Source organism: Ipomoea triloba, chromosome 9, assembly GCF_003576645.1.
Source record: "Ipomoea triloba cultivar NCNSP0323 chromosome 9, ASM357664v1".
Lineage (NCBI taxonomy): Eukaryota > Viridiplantae > Streptophyta > Magnoliopsida > Solanales > Convolvulaceae > Ipomoea > Ipomoea triloba.
The window spans coordinates 3290111-3307227 of NC_044924.1; the positions used below are offsets into that span (position 1 = coordinate 3290111).

General features: G+C 36.6%; 5 protein-coding genes across 7 annotated transcripts; 2 read left to right on the top strand and 3 right to left on the bottom strand.

The window, feature by feature from the left end:
- Nucleotides 1–147: 147 nt before the first annotated feature.
- Nucleotides 148–2823, bottom strand: LOC116029466. Of its 2 annotated transcripts, none has more exons than XM_031271489.1 (5): nt 2419–2823; nt 2155–2337; nt 1529–1622; nt 963–1173; nt 148–587 (listed from the first exon to the last, which is right to left on the bottom strand). In XM_031271489.1, exons 2-5 carry the CDS (start codon nt 2329–2331, stop codon nt 530–532), a joined length of 540 nt encoding a protein of 179 aa, XP_031127349.1. In that variant the 5' UTR covers nt 2332–2337; nt 2419–2823; the 3' UTR covers nt 148–529. The 2 variants fall into 2 exon arrangements, with proteins under 2 accessions (XP_031127349.1, XP_031127348.1); XM_031271488.1 differs by having other exon boundaries at nt 148–478; nt 2419–2821.
- Nucleotides 2824–3476: 653 nt separating this feature from the next.
- Nucleotides 3477–4453, top strand: LOC116029465 (NDR1/HIN1-like protein 26). The gene has a single exon (XM_031271487.1). The coding sequence runs from the start codon at nt 3658–3660 to the stop codon at nt 4342–4344; it is 687 nt and encodes a 228-aa protein (XP_031127347.1). The 5' UTR covers nt 3477–3657; the 3' UTR covers nt 4345–4453.
- Nucleotides 4454–4704: 251 nt separating this feature from the next.
- Nucleotides 4705–8466, bottom strand: LOC116029464 (probable UDP-3-O-acylglucosamine N-acyltransferase 2, mitochondrial). Of its 2 annotated transcripts, XR_004100334.1 has the most exons (12): nt 8144–8466; nt 7393–7612; nt 7227–7303; nt 7071–7120; nt 6877–6941; nt 6738–6789; nt 6576–6646; nt 6358–6424; nt 6086–6157; nt 5792–5965; nt 5569–5703; nt 4705–5225 (listed from the first exon to the last, which is right to left on the bottom strand). XR_004100334.1 is itself a non-coding variant. In XM_031271486.1 (11 exons), the coding sequence occupies exons 1-10, from the start codon at nt 8319–8321 to the stop codon at nt 5909–5911; spliced, it is 909 nt and encodes a 302-aa protein (XP_031127346.1). In that variant the 5' UTR covers nt 8322–8466; the 3' UTR covers nt 4705–5225; nt 5871–5908. The 2 variants fall into 2 exon arrangements, 1 of the variants encoding a protein (XP_031127346.1); XM_031271486.1 differs by lacking the exon at nt 5569–5703 and having other exon boundaries at nt 5871–5965.
- On the bottom strand, nt 4780–5361 carry LOC116029110 (protein NDR1-like). Its single transcript, XM_031271007.1, has one exon. The coding sequence runs from the start codon at nt 5359–5361 to the stop codon at nt 4780–4782; it is 582 nt and encodes a 193-aa protein (XP_031126867.1).
- Nucleotides 8467–9384: 918 nt separating the features above from the next.
- On the top strand, nt 9385–17088 carry LOC116029111. The gene is made up of 15 exons (XM_031271008.1): nt 9385–10234; nt 10319–10417; nt 10501–10700; nt 10784–10994; nt 11094–11331; nt 11422–11572; nt 11742–12040; nt 12101–12142; nt 14315–15129; nt 15206–15322; nt 15402–15601; nt 15681–15891; nt 15980–16217; nt 16345–16495; nt 16588–17088. The coding sequence occupies exons 1-15, from the start codon at nt 9484–9486 to the stop codon at nt 16930–16932; spliced, it is 4068 nt and encodes a 1355-aa protein (XP_031126868.1). The 5' UTR covers nt 9385–9483; the 3' UTR covers nt 16933–17088.
- Nucleotides 17089–17117: the final 29 nt, after the last annotated feature.

The following is a 17117-nucleotide window of genomic DNA, read 5'->3' on the forward strand; positions in this document are numbered from 1 at the left end:
GTGACAAAATTAAATAATTTACAAAACTTTTTATTTGATAAAAATTAACAATTTATATATTTAAATAAATGTTGTTGTTATTATGATATTTTGTGTTATGTGAAAAAATTATAAAGTAATGATCGGTACTCGTGTCAATCGTACTCATATAATTATGTATTTCATACTTTATTACACAGAGTATAATTAAAAATCATTATCAATATGTATGGTATATATAATAATATAGTATGATTAATTATAATGTCGACTAACACGATAAATTTTTTCTACGTACTATATTGTTTCCACGCAAGTTTTTTGGCTCCACCCCTACATATGTATATGTTCGATATATGTATGTGTACATCAGTTGGTTTAGATTTACGGCACAGATCGACCAACATTATATTCTTAATTAAGAGCAGTTTCATCTCCACCAAGCTTGGTGCCAATGGATAGTGTGAAATATATCAGTAAAATGGTTCCCATGCTTGACCTGTCAACAATTTCAAAATTTAATCAATATGAGTTCTATGAATTGCATTTTCTACTCCTTCACTTTTACTTCCTGACGTGGCATTTTTCTCTCACTTTTACTTCTTAACCTGGCGAGACATGATATGTTATCTTCATCCCGTGGGTCCAAAAAAATGTAAATATCAAACTTTTTGTGTGAGGAAGTAAAATTAGAGAGTATAACTTGAGAGTCTAAATTTTCAACCAATGTATCTCTACTTTGATTTGACAACTTTACCTCAAACAGATCATTGATACTTTTCAGACTATTAAAGAATCGCATTTCATTTTAATTAAAAGTTTAAATTAATTGTATATGTTTATATATATATATATATATATATATATTCTTTTTTATGCACAATACTAACTTACTAAGCACATTAATTAATTCTTTTCAAAAAAGAAGCACATTAATTAATTATTATATATTGGATCTGCAAATTAAATATGGTGAAACTTACAAGGTGGCAAAGAAGAGGAGGATCCTTCTGGGATGAAGGGTCCAAGAAGAGGACGGAAGGCGCCGGAAACCAAACTTCTTGTCACCGATTCTTCTTTCAGTCGGGGAGGAACCGATAATGTCGCCGCCGGTAACGACGGTTATCTGATTAAGGGGTTGCAGAGCAGCCGCAGGGGAATCGGCGGCCGCCCCCGCAGTCACGTGCGAAGCAGCTGCAAATAAAAAATTCCACACAGAATATACATTTAAAAAAAAAATCAATTCAAACAATATTATCTTCATTACCTACTTCTCATGCATGGGTACCTCTAAAATCATAATTAATTAAGGAATTCATCAATATTTATACATCAATCTACACCTCTAAAATCAACAAGCTAAGTAGATTGCTAATGTAATTTAGAACGAATTTGGTACAGTCTTATAATAGTGAGATATATATCGATCATAAGTTAAGTTTTACAGACAAAATATGTTTTTCTCTTAAGGAATCTTGTAACACAAGTTATAAATAATTAAAGTAGAAACACAATCATTCATGGTAAAAGAAAAAAAAAAAAGTTTAACCTCTTGGTGATGATGAAGATGCGATGATGGAATTCTCATTGGTTGCATTTTGATGATTGGTTTTCTTCACTGACCCTTTTCTTGCCAGACTCCTCTGCAATTTTTATTAGTCAACCAAAAACACGAGTTTTGTACCATTTAGAATTTGTTCTGATCACTTATAAGTAAGGATTTGACAAGAACACTATAACCAACCAAATGACATTGGATATTGGATAAGTACAAATGTCACTGTCTAATTACTTATTTCGAATGCAACTGTATGTACATGTATAGGCTGCGCTGTATGCATGATCTATCCAATCCCATTTGGTTGATAATAATAATTAACACGTGTATCATTGATCAAAAAATTATTATTGATTAATAATGTTAACGTTATAATATCGATCACTATGAGTTGAGGTTATCATATCATTACAAATGTTACGTAATTAATATGACATGTTACAATAACCCAATGTAGTTCAAGTGGCAAGTGAACTCTCTTTATGAGGAAAAATTTTGAGAGAACTCGATTTCTACAAGTGATGATTCCCTTGGGCCAGCTCCCTGTGCGTGTGAATATGGATAGCAACTACGGCTTTCCCATAAATCAAAGAATTGAATGGGATAAGGTAACTTACAGAAATTCGTGAATTTGTTTTTTGTGTTAGGTGAGAAAAGCGGTCCATCTCCACAACAAAGCTATCAGATGGGTTGGTGTATTGCAATATATGATCAGAAACTCTGATTTTGTGGGCAGTTTTGTCTTCAAATTCTTCTGTGAATTCCCCATTTGAGCTTACAGTCTCAGACTCCATATTCTCCTGCAAATATATATATATGACAGGTTATTAATTAAACTACACGACAAGTTTCAAACATATGAAAACAAAAACTGTGCTTACGAGGTTTGGAGTTGTCGTCAGTTTTTCAACTTCTTCTTCTTCTTCACCGCAGATGAAGCTAAAGGAGTGAATGGGAGAAGGGGACAAATTAAATATAAAAGAGGAGTTGTTTGGAGAGGGAGATGGCGGCTGGCGTAGCAAATCAGGAAACCACAGTTCAACACCTGATCCTTTTCACACCAAGACAAACACAGCCTTAGCTTGTTAGTCAACTTCACCTTTTCACACGACGGGATAAACTTAACAATGAATATTTCAGCTGCAAGAGTACTCCATCTATCTTTTTTCTTCAACCGCTACGTGTGTTATTGGTTTGAAAATCAAACTTAGAAAAAGAAGGACGAAGAAGAAGAATTGAGTGAGGGAGTGGAAGTCTTAATATAATTGGAAGAGAAGAGTGATGATTGAATTATATTGGAGGTGTATATATATATATATATGGCATGGGGCAATGACTAATGGGAACTGGGAAGTATGTAGTTTTAGGTCCACTTGGACCAACCTCAGCACAACCTCTCTTTTTTTTTTTTTTTTTGAGAACACCTCTCTTTTTTTATTGGGTTCAATTTTATGCCTGGCCTGTAGAAGATGAAAAGGACTTGAATTGGGCTTTATCTTAATAAGGTTTTGAATCAAGAAGACTTTCTAAATTCTAACGTGTGAATGTGCATGCCTGGCCTATGTGGGCTTCCCAACAAATGGTTTTCACATATGGTATGATGGGTGTTATGTTTATTGGCAATTTATAACTGTGGACTCTGGTCTAATATACAGAATTTGACTTTAAAATTACAAAATTTATGTAATAATATACAGAATTCATGTTCATAATACACATATACATAAATAGGGTATAATGAACCAGTTTCCCGTGGGAAATTTAGAAAATAAGAAAACAAGAATTTCAAATTAAATTAGTATTCTTTGGCAACACTTCAAGAATTAATCCATTGTGAAGAGGTATATTCAATTTTGCATTTCTTGCTTCACCTCAACGGAATGTGTTTGATATATACATACATACCCAGTTCATCATCACCCCATAACCCAAGCAAGAACATAGTAACCTTTTTCTTATACTTTTCTTTCTACATACAACCAAGCCATTCCGATCCGCCGGCATTACTTCCCACCTCCGCCACCTCAATTTCCCACTACATATACAAACGCCGGCCTACAGTCTCCTCAGCCGCAATCTTCCGTTGCACAGTGAAACATATACTTCCGACCCGGAAAAAAATGAACTATTCCAGCGGCGGCCGCTTGCCGCTCCACCACCAAGACCCCTACTCCGGCGACGGCCCTCTGAAACGCCACCACAGCGCCCATTACTACGCGCACCGCGTGAAAGAGAGCCTAACCACAAGAATCTCCAAACTAATCTGTTCCATCTTTTTAGGCCTTCTAGCCTTTCTGGGCATCATAGCTTTCATTCTCTGGCTAAGTCTCCGCCCCCACAGGCCACGAATCTACCTCGAAGATTTCTCCATTCCCGGCCTGGACAACCCAAACGGGTTCGAGAACGCCGAGATTATCTTCAACGTCACCGCAAGAAACTCCAACCAAGGCATCGGCTTTAACTTCGACGCCATGCAGGTCACCGTGTTCTACGAAGACCAAAGCATCGGCGGCGCGTCGCTGCTAATCCCGTTCTACCAGTCCCCCAAAAACACCACCGTTCTCGCCGGCGTGCTCAGCGGCGCCACGCTCACGGTCACTAACCAACGCTGGCAGCAGTTTCAGGCCGACCGGTCTCGCGGACTCGTGCTTTTCCGGCTGCAACTAACGTCCACGATGAGATTCAAAGTGTCGTCGTGGCACAGCAAGCATCATAGGTTGCACGCTAATTGCCCCGTCGGTGTCGGAAAAGATGGCACCATCACGGCAGATTATAAAGGAAAGAGATGCCCAGTTTATTTTAGCTAACATTTATCTAGGACCTATATATGAACTAATGTTTATAATTTGCTTGTAACTATTTTTCCATCCCAAAAGTTATTCTAAATCAAAACAATAATAAATCTGTTCAGATAAACCAGAACAAGAATTGAAAATAATGAAAATAAAGATTTACATGAAACTAATAGTAAACCCTATCAATATTTTTGCTAAGAACTTGTTCTCTAGTGGCACCTGGTTGCTCTCCCGGCTCATATAGAAGGGAGTGGGGTAGGTTCGAGCCTATATTGACTCTTTGTACTTCAGTAGATTGACAAAGTAGTTACGAACAGATACTGCATTGTAACAGAGTCAAACAACAAAATTCTCTGGTCTGATTCATAAAGAAACAGGATAAACATGCATGCATGCTTTAATTAATCTTTAGACAAATTTGGAAAATGCATGTTTATTTGTACAGATTCAAAACTTTTTCTTAAAGACAGTGCCGTTCTGTCCTAAATCAGTTCCATTAACACTAACTGTCACATTGTATACATAAGCTTCATAATCCATCTTATGATGCTTTGTTTTCCACTTGAATATCCTATACATATACTGAACCTTCGTCTCCAATCCAATCTTGAAACTTACATTCCCACCTGTAATAATCTGCTGCAAAAACTGCAGGTCAGCTTTCATTTCCACTGCCCTCATAGTATCATTCTTGCACGGCTGATAGAAGCCCGGGGTGGAATTCTTTGCAACAACAATTCCATTGTTGTAGTTCATAGTGAAGTAGATGTCGTTGTAGTATATGCTCATACCTTTGTTGGGATTCAAGATTTCGATGCCTAACCTGATAGAAGTACTGTTGTGATGATCTGTCGTCGTAGAATTCTTGGTATCAGAAGGAAGAACATGGAAACCTGCAATGGTGAAAGTGGGAGAACTCGGGATTAGAGTACGCCATATGACTAGAGAGACCAGAGTTAACACTGCTGCAACTTGAAAATACCACCAATAGATTTCAGATTTTTCTCTGTATTTTTTTCCAACTGCCATTTTTTGGTTTACAACTAACTTGTAGCTGCAGTTGGTATATATAAGGATGTTTTTGAAAATGTAAGAACCAGGTAGCATGTTATGTTTGTTTAGAATTTTGTATATATATACTGAAAAAAGAAACTTGATTTCTTACTTTTCTTATGAAGTAAGAAATATAGGTACTGTTTCTTTATTTTTCTTTTTTGTTTATTAACCGTCACTGACCTTTATGATCTGTGATATCCTTTAGGTGATATCTTTCTAAGGAATGTCTTAACTCTTAGGTGTAGATGGGAGCTTTTGAGTGCTTATTGACTGTAGTTGGCTTTATCTCTTTCAAACTCCTTTTTCGTCTGCCCACTAAAAGATGAGAACAGGTTTTGTTGGAAAGCAGAAGAAAATAGTATATTGGAGTGTTGGAAAGTTGAAAACCAGTTCTCATTCCTACCATCAATGTATCAATTTGACTGGCAAAAATGCACAATATGTATGCACTTTACAGATTTGTCTAAAGAATAAAGCCCAACCATTGCAGAGAGTGTAAACCATGTGACCTAATGGATCCCTACTTCAGGGACTGGCGGTGGGTAGCAACTTGTCTCCGCCATTCACGAATAGGAACCTGCAATAACAATCCATAAACACCATTTACAAAATTGTATAAACATATTTTGAATTTTTTTTAACCATACAAAAAATAACTGTTAAACCCAGTATGCCTATGATATAACAGATTCCTTACAGCAGGGAAGCCGCCATAATCCCCTGGCTCATTTATATCCTTGGTGACACAACTATTCGCTGCTAGCCTGACCTGTAGCCCAATTCAATAATTATGTTGGTTATATATCATGTATGGATAAACGGAATAAGAGTGCATTTATAAATTGCAAAGCATGCGGATACAAAGTTTGGAAATAAACCATTCAAGAAAATGGAAATGCATATGAATATGAATATTTATTCAACCACAGATAGTGATTATTGAATGAAAATGATAATTCAAGTAACTACCTTTGAGGCAATGCATACATGATCACGAATTGCAACTCTTCCCCCCATAGTTACATAGTCACCTATGCTGAAAGAAGATTAAAAGCATATTATGTTACAGTTTTAAAATGTTGAAAAGCAATCAAGTTTTGAATAAGTTTGGGAGTGGTTTAGATTCAGCAATGTCATTTTGCTTTCTTCTTTATATAAAGGCACAGAGAGAGTAAGCAGCAATTTACGTTACTGAGCCAGCAATTCCAACTTGTCCACAGAGCATGCAGTTCTTCCCAATAATTACATTGTGACCTATCTGCAAAGTTGAGTGAGTATATTGGAATTCTCAAATTTGAAATACAGATACTGTTAGAAACTCTGAAGATAATGGTGAGAATGTTAGATACCTGAACCAAGTTATCTATCTTTGAATGATCCCCAATTACAGTATCCCTCCAACTGGACCTCTCCAAAGGTTAAATGATCAAAATCAATGCTTAGAATGCAAAGTACACTTATTTCAATAGACATTCACAAAATGCTCACCTGCCTCTGTCAATGCATGTATTTGCCCCTATCTCCACATGGGCTCCTATTCTCACATTCAGATTCTGAAGATGGAATACAACAAGAATGTTAATGCCAAGATAACTGTTATAAATGTTACTCAATACGACATAGAAGTGATATTTAGAGAACAAAAGTAGGTTATATCAGCAAATAATTAATATTTCACCAACTTGAGGCTTCTTCACCATTTTTCCTTGTTCGTCCACAAAAAACCCAAAACCTGTTAGGAAACAACCCTTAGATGTATATAATAAAAATTTTAAAATTGGCAGAAAGTAGTAAGTTACATTCAAATCTAATCCATTAAATCTGACACTCAGCCTTACCATCTTGTCCAATGCAGACACCACTGTGGAGAACACAAAAATCACCAATTGTGCAATTAGTGACTGCAACATTATACCTAGAAATCTAGAATAATCAATAAAAGATTTCATAAAATATGAATGATGAAGAACGTTAAGCATCCTCAAAATAGTGCAGCAACTATACCCTACTCTTGTTGATTGGCCTATTGTAACTGCAGGACCAATGATGGATCCTGAACCAACATGAACATTTGCAGCTACAACAGATTCTGCATGTATTACTGCACCAATCTCTATGATTGCCGTTGGATCAATGCTAGAAGACTTATGGAAAGTCCCACCTCCATTACCCCATTTTTGAAATTCTTCATGGCCAATCTCATTGCAATCTTTTAGTGTTGAATCTGAAGCAGATACCATACACGAGTCACAATTCACAACTAAATGGGACCAGAACATAGTCATACTGAACAGAAAGTAAAGTTTACATAAACCAAACCATTAAGGCCCAATACAAAAATTCCAGTTCAGATAACAAACTTCCAAGTTCAGTAAACAAGTAACTCTTCACTTGGGGAGGAACAACCGAACAATGCAGCTTGGATACACGAGGTAACCCAAATTGCCAACTATTGCAGACGATTATCCTCCGGTGAACATGTCCATACAACATAAGAATCTTTAAATATCAACTAATAAAGACATAGAGGAACAGGAGGCCTTATATCGTCAAACAGGTTTGAACTTTGAACTAGGGTTTTCTAAAGCAAGGATCAAATTTGAAAACTAAGAAAAGAAAAAGATTCATACTTTAGCATCAATAGATATTTCCCATTTCGATGCTAGCCTAGGTCTGCAGAACCCAATTTGCTATTATGATAAGAGTTTCACGGCGACATTTCCTCGAACAACTGGAATAGCTAAAGAAAACTCACCAATCTCAGAGGATGAATGCTTATAAACTGATTGGTTCTTCGAGAGGTGGGTGTGTGCCGAATTGATTAAGCCGGATTTTGGAGGGAACAGTGGTTGGCGGTAACTCTTGCAACCGATGAGGGCAGAGATTGAGGAGAAAGAACGAAGAGCTGCTAATCTTGGAATCCGAGACGCCATGAAATCAATTGTCGAATGATCAAACACAGTTCAAACTTCAAAGCTTCACATCAGGGGTTTGAAGCTGCTCTGATTGTTCGTTGATCAATTAAATTGTTCTTTTGAAATGAGCGCGCAGTTTTTTCCCACCCTAATTACCGAATTCCGGCGCAGAATTCCCAAATTAACAAACGGATCCGGATTCCAGATCCACATTTAAGATTAAGCAAAAACTTTTATGAGTCCGTCTCACCATGAGACGGGTCGGGTCACATTGTAAATGTAACAGTTATATGCACAAATGTCATACTTATATGCTCAAATGTAATACTAATCTGGAATAAAATTTTTGTTACTTATTAGGTAAATGTAATATGTTAAAGAAAAATACAATACTTTTACATTTTGATTTAAAAGTATTACATTTTTCCTCAAAAATATTATATTTTTTCTTATAAGTAAGAGGCACTTATCAACATTAATTATTATGAAAAATGTATTACTTTTTCTCTTATAAGTAACAAAAATTGAATTTTTTATTAGTATTATATTTGAGCATATAAGTATGACATGTGCATGTTGTTTCGACCTGACCTGACCCATCTTACGAATAAGGATCCGTGAGACGGTCTCACACAAGTGTGACCCCTTTGTGACACTTTAAAACCTCTTTTTATATTACAATAATAATTACCATAAATAAAAATTAGGTAATTATATTAATAATTAATTATTAAGAAAAGTATAAGTAATCAAGCATGTTGTATTCAGATGGCATGTAATGACGGACTGACAGTATGAGAGATTATGAGATTAAGCCTAAGTGGAATTGATATTGACCCCACTTTTTGCATCCGCTAGTCTAAGTACATGGTTGTTTCTCAGTCAACCGATAAGGATTGTTATGGCCACCCCTCGCCCCCACTTTGGGTCCGCCGGTGGATATACGCCATTTCCGCTAGTCTTTAGTCAAACTGGAAAACAAAAAAATAAAAATAAAAATTGAATAGTAAGCGGTAAGTACATACATGGTTGTTTCTTAAGGATTCTTGTGGTCTACGTTGACCTGGAATGGGCAGATAGAATTCATTATGCAGTCTTCAACCTCCATTTGTCCTGCATTTTAACTACCATTAAAGTTGTTGGAATAATTCCGTTTGGGAGATCTCAGAAACTGCGAAACATGAATTGGAATATACTTCACTACCTGTCCATTTTGTACTTCGCCCTCCCAGATTCTCATTATGTAGATTTTCCTTACAGGCTCTGTGATGTACCCGGCAGCTTTACACAAAACAGCCGCCTTCAGTCCAACATCGATGCTTCATTTCTCGTGTTATCCTCAAACGCTTCATACCATAACTTCTACAATACTTCAATTGGGAATGGTTCTGATACCGTTTATAGTATGTTTCTCTGCTACAACTATACCACACCGGAAAGTTGTAAGCAGTGCATAGAAAGTGCAAAAAACGATGTCCGAGGAGACGATTGTTCTCACAAGAAGGAAGCAATTGTTTGGGAGGAAGATTGCCAGTTGCGATATTCCACGCAGATGTTCTTGGGCAGCTTGAATTCTTCTGGGAATTTCGCTTTGGACAACAAACATAACAACTCTGATCCGGAGCTGTTCAGGTCCACTGTGAATCAGACTTTGAATAATCTCACAAAGTTGGCAGCTTTCAACCGCTCAACTATGTCTGCAACTGGCACGGCACCGTTTGTGGATGGGGATATGATATATGCTCTTGTTCAGTGCACCCTGGATTTATCTCACCATGATTGCCAGAAATGCCTGGAGATAGCCACAGCAGAAATCTTGGAAAGTTTTTACTTTTCGCGAGGGGCTCGGCTTCTTAGTCGTAGCTGTTACTTGCGGTATGAACTCTACGCGTTTTATAATGGTGACACAGAAGGAACAAACCACAACCCAAGTAAGTTCTGCTGATAATTTGTTAAACTTGACACTGTTCTGCATGGAGTAAGAACTAATTATGCTCTTAATTTTGTTGCATTAGAATCAGGATTAAGTAAAAAGTGGACAATTACAGTGGTTGCAGCTGCTGTGACTCTTCTTATAGCAGCAGTGGGGTTCACTGCCTATTATCTTGCTCATTGTAAGTGAACAAAGAAGACTACTTATGATCTCTCCTTTTTTACTGTTTCTATTTTAAGCTAAAAGTCTGTTTTCACTTTTTAGGCTATAGAAGAGGGAATTCTGAAACAGAGTTAGTTCAGGGGAGTTACCCTGATGATGAGATGAGTCTGCTGAAGCAAAAATTCCCAGGAATAAACAATCAAGAACTTCCACATATTGACATTAGAACAATAATAGAAGCCACAGACAATTTCTCTGACCTGAATAAGCTTGGAGAAGGTGGATTTGGCCCGGTTTTTAAGGTGGTATTTCTAATCAGGTCCATATATAATAAACTCAACTCATATATATTTCCAAGCTTATGTATCCATAATTATATATGCAGGGAAAACTTCCAGATGGAAAGAAAATAGCAGTTAAAAGGCTTTTAACTAGTTCTGAACAGGGTTCAGAAGAGTTTATAAATGAAGTTGAGCTGATCTTAAAGCTTCAGCACAAAAATTTAGTTACCCTCTTGGGTTTTTGCATTCATGAGGATGAAAGGCTGTTAATGTATGAATACATGCCCAATGGTAGCTTAGATGTATTTTTCTCAGGTTTGTGCTCTCCTCCTTATGTTTTCAGGATTATTGGTTAATGATTGATTGGTAAACTAAAGGTTCATGCCCTTTCTTCTTGTTTGTGCATTACACCAGATGAAAATAAACTTGTACAGCTCGATTGGAGCCAACGTCTGAACATTATCAATGGCATTGCGCGGGGAATGCTATACCTCCATGTGGATTCTAGGCTGAGGATCATCCACAGGGATTTGAAACTCAGCAATGTGTTACTGGATGCAGACATGACTCCAAAAATTTCAGACTTTGGGATGGCGAGGATCTTTGCAGGAAATGATGGCCGAACTAACACTTCTGTTATTGTTGGAACATTGTAATACCCTTTAATTTCTGGTTTGTAGTACCAAATTTACTAGCCATCTACCGATTTTCACTCTCAAAATTTATTTTACTCTTTGTGCAGCGGGTACATGGCTCCGGAGTTTGCCATGGAAGGCCTGTATTCCATAAAATCTGACATCTTTAGCTTTGGAGTCGTCTTGATTGAGATCATTACTGCGAAAAAGAATTCCGCTTTCCATCTCACCAAAACTGCTCCAAGTCTAATAGCACACGTAATTCTGTGGCTCTGATACTAAATTGAAGGATGTGTTTCGTCTGAGACTACACATTTTGTATTTGTTGATATTAGGCTCAACATCACAAGATACAGTTTGAGCCAATGCTTTAATTTCTTGCAAAGATATTACACGATTAGCTGATACAGCGATATACGTATTGCAGGCATGGAATATGTGGAATGAAGGTAGGGGCCTGGAGCTGGTGGATCCATTGCTGGAAAGTTCATTGTGTGGTGATGAATTCCTGAGGTGTCTGCAAATTGGACTGCTATGTGTTCAAGAAGATCCACATGACAGGCCTAACATGGCATCTATAGTTTTTATGCTGAGAGGTGAATCTCATGCTCTTTCCCAGCCTAAAAGACCAGCTTTCTCTGTTGGGAGATTCACAGATCACTATGAAAGTCTTTTCACTGATATATCTGTAAATAGTCTGACTGTTTCAGCAGTATTACCCAGATAGTAAATCACAGCTAAAAAACTTTTAACTACTCTGATCTGCTTCTGTAAATCTCTGACTAGCTTCAATGAAGATGATCTGTGTAGCTTTTTCCATGTGAAAATGTGTGGATTCTTGGAAGGGGTAGTTGGTTAACACTTAACAGTATGAATTGGAATTAAAAACTTATTAATTCTTGGTACGGTGTCAAATAAAATTAATAACTTCGCTAACACTCGTAAAATTCAATTCTTAATTGGAATGTATGAAATTGACCAATCCGGGAGATGTGGGTAAGTGGAGAACTTCTAGATTATGCATGTTTGAATGCTGTTAATCAACTGGAATGAAATTGACAAGTCGCATGATGATTGCAGCTAATTTTCTTCCACCAACACTTCTTTATTCCAGTGTCTTTTCTCACTTAAAGGTGGGGAGGGGAGCAATTCTATTATTCAACTAAGCAGTAAGCACACGTTATATTAATTAATAACGTGTAATACTAATATAATTAATTATTACTAAATCTTATTTTGCATGCAAGTCAAGTCTAATAAGATTTGAGAATATTAGTTTAGAACCTTAACTTGAACAACGACTTACTACAAAGAAACTAAACAAATAGCTATAAACTAGCTAAGAATGAGAAAAACAAAAGACAAAAATACATGGGAGAGAATATATATATATATATATATATATATATATATATATATATATATAAAATTTGAGTTAAATATTTTATCATACTGCGTAGAATTTTGTTCAAAGAAGAACTTATATATTTCCATTACCTCATTTTACCTGTCTTGTTTACTAGTTATTGGTCAAACCAACTCTTTCATCCTTACTTAATTTCTTTAATAATTTTTAATTATTTTAAAATTTGATTTTTTTGTGTTTAATAGTACTTTTAATGTAGTTTCTAAATATATAAATTTTATATAGTAATATTAAACTTAATATTATGAAGAATTGAATTAAAAATAACTTCAGTCAAACCTCATTAACCGAACCAGACAAACCAAATGAGACGGAAGGAATACTAATGAAATACACAGATACATTAAACATGCAGCTATAAACAAGGTAAGATTGAGGAAAAACGAAAATGATTACAATAATCATAATTGAAATTGAAATTCTAATAATTAGGAATAGTTAATAATGGTAATCTCTATCAGTTAGGTGTTGCTTCGATCCGGACAAATTAAACGTGGTGCTTTTGTGGTCCTGTTTGGCAACCATAAAACTTTGACTCGTCCTCTACTTAACACAACTCACCAGGATTTAATAACGATAGCCAATATGTGAGTGGAGCAAACAATAACACCTTTTGCAATTAAATATTCATGTCTAATATATAATAAATTTTAAAAAAATGACACTTTTAATCTTTTTTATTATGGTGAAATGACTAACTCCTATGTACACTTGGTAAATCATGCCTCATTCATTGTGACAATCTTGTGCAAAAGGAGTGATTGGAAGTCATGTTCCATTCACTTAATAATTTATTTTCACGATTTCGAAATAAGTCGAAATAATGATACTTTTTAATAGTATGGTTATTTGAATTTTTTTTAAACAATAATAAAAATGAACCAATGCATTTTTGATACAATATCATTCTATTTATTTTAATAGTTACGAATTATAATACTTCTTAAAATTTTTCTTAAGTAAAATGTTGGCTTGAAAAATGAGAACTCTTACTGTGTAGTATATGCATATATGATTTGTCGGGATGTAATAAATACGGAGTAAGTAAATGACAAAAGTAAAAGGCGAGTTGTGGGTACTTGTGAAAGATCAGAGTAGTCATTTTCTAAAAGTTTTTGTATGTATCGGGCAAGATGTTTAATTAGAAATATGGAAGTCAGAAACAAGCAAGTTGTTGGATGGGATTTAAGCGGAGAATAAGCAATTTTGTCACAACTTAGATTCATTGACCATGAAATGGTCCTACATATTCCGTGTAAATGCGGTCTAATATTCCATTTGTGGATGGCTATGCTTTCAAAATTTTATATATTATTGCCAAACAACCTGACAAACATGTGATTGTTATATCATGGAATAAGGTAATCTTACCTTGTAGACCATAATTCAAGAATTATGAATTTGCAATTAATATATTATATACATTCAGTTAATAAATTATACACAATTGAAGACACATAATCTATTAATTACAGATACATAATTTGAATGTTATTATGAACCAGGTCCAAGAAGTTGTGCACTGCACACACATTGCTTTCTTCTTGGCATTCTTTTCCAAATGCCTGAGGAAGATTCACTCCTCTATTTGCCTTCTTCTTGAATCTTGATGGTTACACTCTTACACGTATCTTCATTTTCAGAGCTTTCAAAATGATCAATCAAAGAGCTATTAGTGCCGTTTTCCTGTTGCTCCTACTTCATGTTTGTGCAGCAGACCCGCTGGATAATCCGTGTTCGTATAACAGAGGCAATTACACAACCAACTCCCCCTTCGACAACAACCTCAAAACCCTCCTTGCCACTCTGCCGGCGAGGGCGGCTCAAAACCATGGCTTTTACTACGCTTCATTTGGGGACGGAGATGACAAAGTGTTTGGTCGAGCGCTTTGCAGAGGAGACATAAACTCCACGGACTGCGAAGACTGTCTGGGAAAAGCAAGTGAGAAGATAAAACGGCAGTGCCAATCCAGGGAAGCTCTGATGAGATATGATCAGCGTTGTCAAGTCGAGTACGGGTCTACACTCTTGAAGCGTTACAATGGGAAGTATCCTGACTCAACAGACCTGGAGAAACCCGTGTCTGATCCCCTCCGTTTTTCGCGAGTTTTGAAGGAGTTGATGGGTAGCCTTTCTGACCAGGCTGCTTACCATTCGGGGCTCATGTTTGCAGCTCAAAGTAGAAATTTCTCACAACAGATTTCTATTTACGGGCTTGTGCAGTGTACAAGAGACTTGTCTAATGCACAGTGCGGTGAATGCTTGAATAGCGCCTCGGTAGACCTTGAAGGATGTTGTAGTTCCCGTGAAGGAGGAGCGGTTTATGCTGGGGCTTGTTCTGTGCGTTTTGAGATATACCAATTTTATTATAGTTCCATAGATACCCATGGTAAGAAATTTGATTATTTTATCCTCTAGTACATATGAGACGTACAAAATTAACAATCTTTTTAACTTGATTTCAGGGCATAAGAGAAAAATCTGGGTTCCTGTCACAATTGTATGTGTTTTAGTATTTCTGATAGGAGTTCTGGTTGGGTGCTTTGCGCGGTATCGTCAAAAGAGGAAGCGCGCAGGAACAGGTAAATTAAACAAGTTTGTATATAGTTTCTGAAATAATGAAAGATGAATATGGTTTTACTAGAGGTGCTTTAATTGCAGATAAAGAGGAAACAAGCCATAGAGGAATGCTAGGTGAGATTGAGGCCAGACCTGCAATTAATTCTTTGACTATAGTGGGAAAATATGTGTTAAGTTCCCAGGAAATGCCAGCCGTGGAGCTACCTGTCGTAGAGGCAGCCATGGAGATCTTTTCGCAGTCTAATAAGCTTGGACAAGGCGGATTTGGCACTGTTTACAAGGTATGCTTCTCCTTAGGATCCTGTCTTTCTGGTTTTGCTTTCGTGTTTCGATAACGATAGAAAACTGGAGCCTTTACAGAGTGTTCTGCCCAGTGGGGAGGAAGTGGCAGTGAAAAGGTTGTCCAGAAAATCATGGCAAGGGGTGGATGAACTGAAGAATGAGGTGATGCTGATAGCAAAACTTCAGCACAGAAACTTGGTCAGACTTCTTGGGTGTGGCCTGGAAGGGAATGAAAAGCTGTTGATATATGAGTTCATGCCCAACAAAAGCCTTGATTTTTTCCTATTTGGTTTGTTCTTTAATCAAGGCTTAATTCCATCTATTATCAAGAATGCAATTATATTAAACTCACTGAAAAACTTGGTTTCTATCTGCAGACTCGGAAAAGAGGATGCTGCTTGATTGGAATACCCGCTTTAAGATCATTGATGGAATAGCACGAGCACTCGTTTATCTTCATGAGGATTCCCGGCTGAAAGTGATACACCGGGATCTTAAACCTAGTAATATTCTGCTCGACAATGACATGGTTGCCAAGATATCTGATTTTGGAATCGCTAGGATCTTTTGTGAGAACCAGAACCCTGCCAACACCAGAAGAATCGTGGGAACATAGTGAGCTACATACTTTGCTACTTTTGTTGAGTCAATCATAATCTAACACAAATTTAATAACATGTAGTATATATATAAACACAAATAGCGGAAGCAATAACAAATCAACATATATTTGTACATGCAGCGGATACATGGCACCTGAGTATGCAATGGGGGGACTATTTTCAATTAAATCTGACGTGTTTAGCTTCGGGGTGATAGTGCTGGAGATCATCAGTGGACAAAGAAATAGCAGCTTTTACATCAACGGAAGCCCTCAGACACTACTGTCCTATGTATGCCTTTGCATTAATTGATGATTTGGTTGCAATTAACACACACACACACAAAACTTGAATTGACTATAAAAAATGCACAATATTGTCAGGCATGGCAGCTGGTGAATGAAGAAATGGAATTGGGAGTTGCAGATCCTGTGCTGATAGAGTCGTCTTCTCCAATGGAAGAGATAAGAAGGTGCATCCATATTGGGGTTCTTTGTGTACAAGAAGATCCAGCAGAGCGGCCAAGAATGTCAGAAGTTGTTCATCTTTTGAAAGGTGGGCAAATGCCAGTGTCTAAACCAAGGCGGCCACCAGTTTCTTTGGGGAGAAGATCTAACCATAGCGGCGTTCATCTCAACCCTTCATCATCTTCACTCACTCATCTCACAGAATCCTGTGCCACCGCATTGATTACTGGTAGCATACGTGATAGTAGACATGCAAAATAGTGAACCATATATACAATTATTTACAAATAGTTGATAAATATTTTATATATACGTGTAATACTTATATAAGAGGTTTTGGTTCAATCTCTTTCTATAGTCAAATATATCAAATCAAATTAAAACTAACAATATCAATGTAAACATTTTTTTATGTGAGGAAAGTACCTACCTGACAGTTATTAACT

Bases quoted from the DNA above. Each gene is read 5' to 3' on its own strand.
- LOC116029465 (XM_031271487.1), top strand. From the start codon at position 3,658: ATGAACTATTCCAGCGGCGGCCGCTTGCCGCTCCACCACCAAGACCCC.
- LOC116029464 (XM_031271486.1), bottom strand. From the start codon at position 8,321: ATGGCGTCTCGGATTCCAAGATTAGCAGCTCTTCGTTCTTTCTCCTCA. The intron at 7,613-8,143 runs GTGAGTTTTCTT...TATCTGCTTCAG, and splicing joins GCATTCATCCTCTGAGATTG to ATTCAACACTAAAAGATTGC. The intron at 6,158-6,357 runs GTAGTTACTTGA...ATTGGGCTACAG, and splicing joins ATGTATGCATTGCCTCAAAG to GTCAGGCTAGCAGCGAATAG.
- LOC116029111 (XM_031271008.1), top strand. From the start codon at position 9,484: ATGAATTGGAATATACTTCACTACCTGTCCATTTTGTACTTCGCCCTC. The intron at 11,573-11,741 runs GTAATTCTGTGG...TACGTATTGCAG, and splicing joins CTCCAAGTCTAATAGCACAC to GCATGGAATATGTGGAATGA. The intron at 16,218-16,344 runs GTGAGCTACATA...TTGTACATGCAG, and splicing joins AGAAGAATCGTGGGAACATA to CGGATACATGGCACCTGAGT.
- LOC116029110 (XM_031271007.1), bottom strand. From the start codon at position 5,361: ATGGCAGTTGGAAAAAAATACAGAGAAAAATCTGAAATCTATTGGTGG.
- LOC116029466 (XM_031271488.1), bottom strand. From the start codon at position 2,331: ATGGAGTCTGAGACTGTAAGCTCAAATGGGGAATTCACAGAAGAATTT. The intron at 1,623-2,154 runs GTAAGTTACCTT...TAAAAATTGCAG, and splicing joins AAACAAATTCACGAATTTCT to AGGAGTCTGGCAAGAAAAGG. The intron at 1,174-1,528 runs GTTAAACTTTTT...TTTTATTTGCAG, and splicing joins ATCTTCATCATCACCAAGAG to CTGCTTCGCACGTGACTGCG.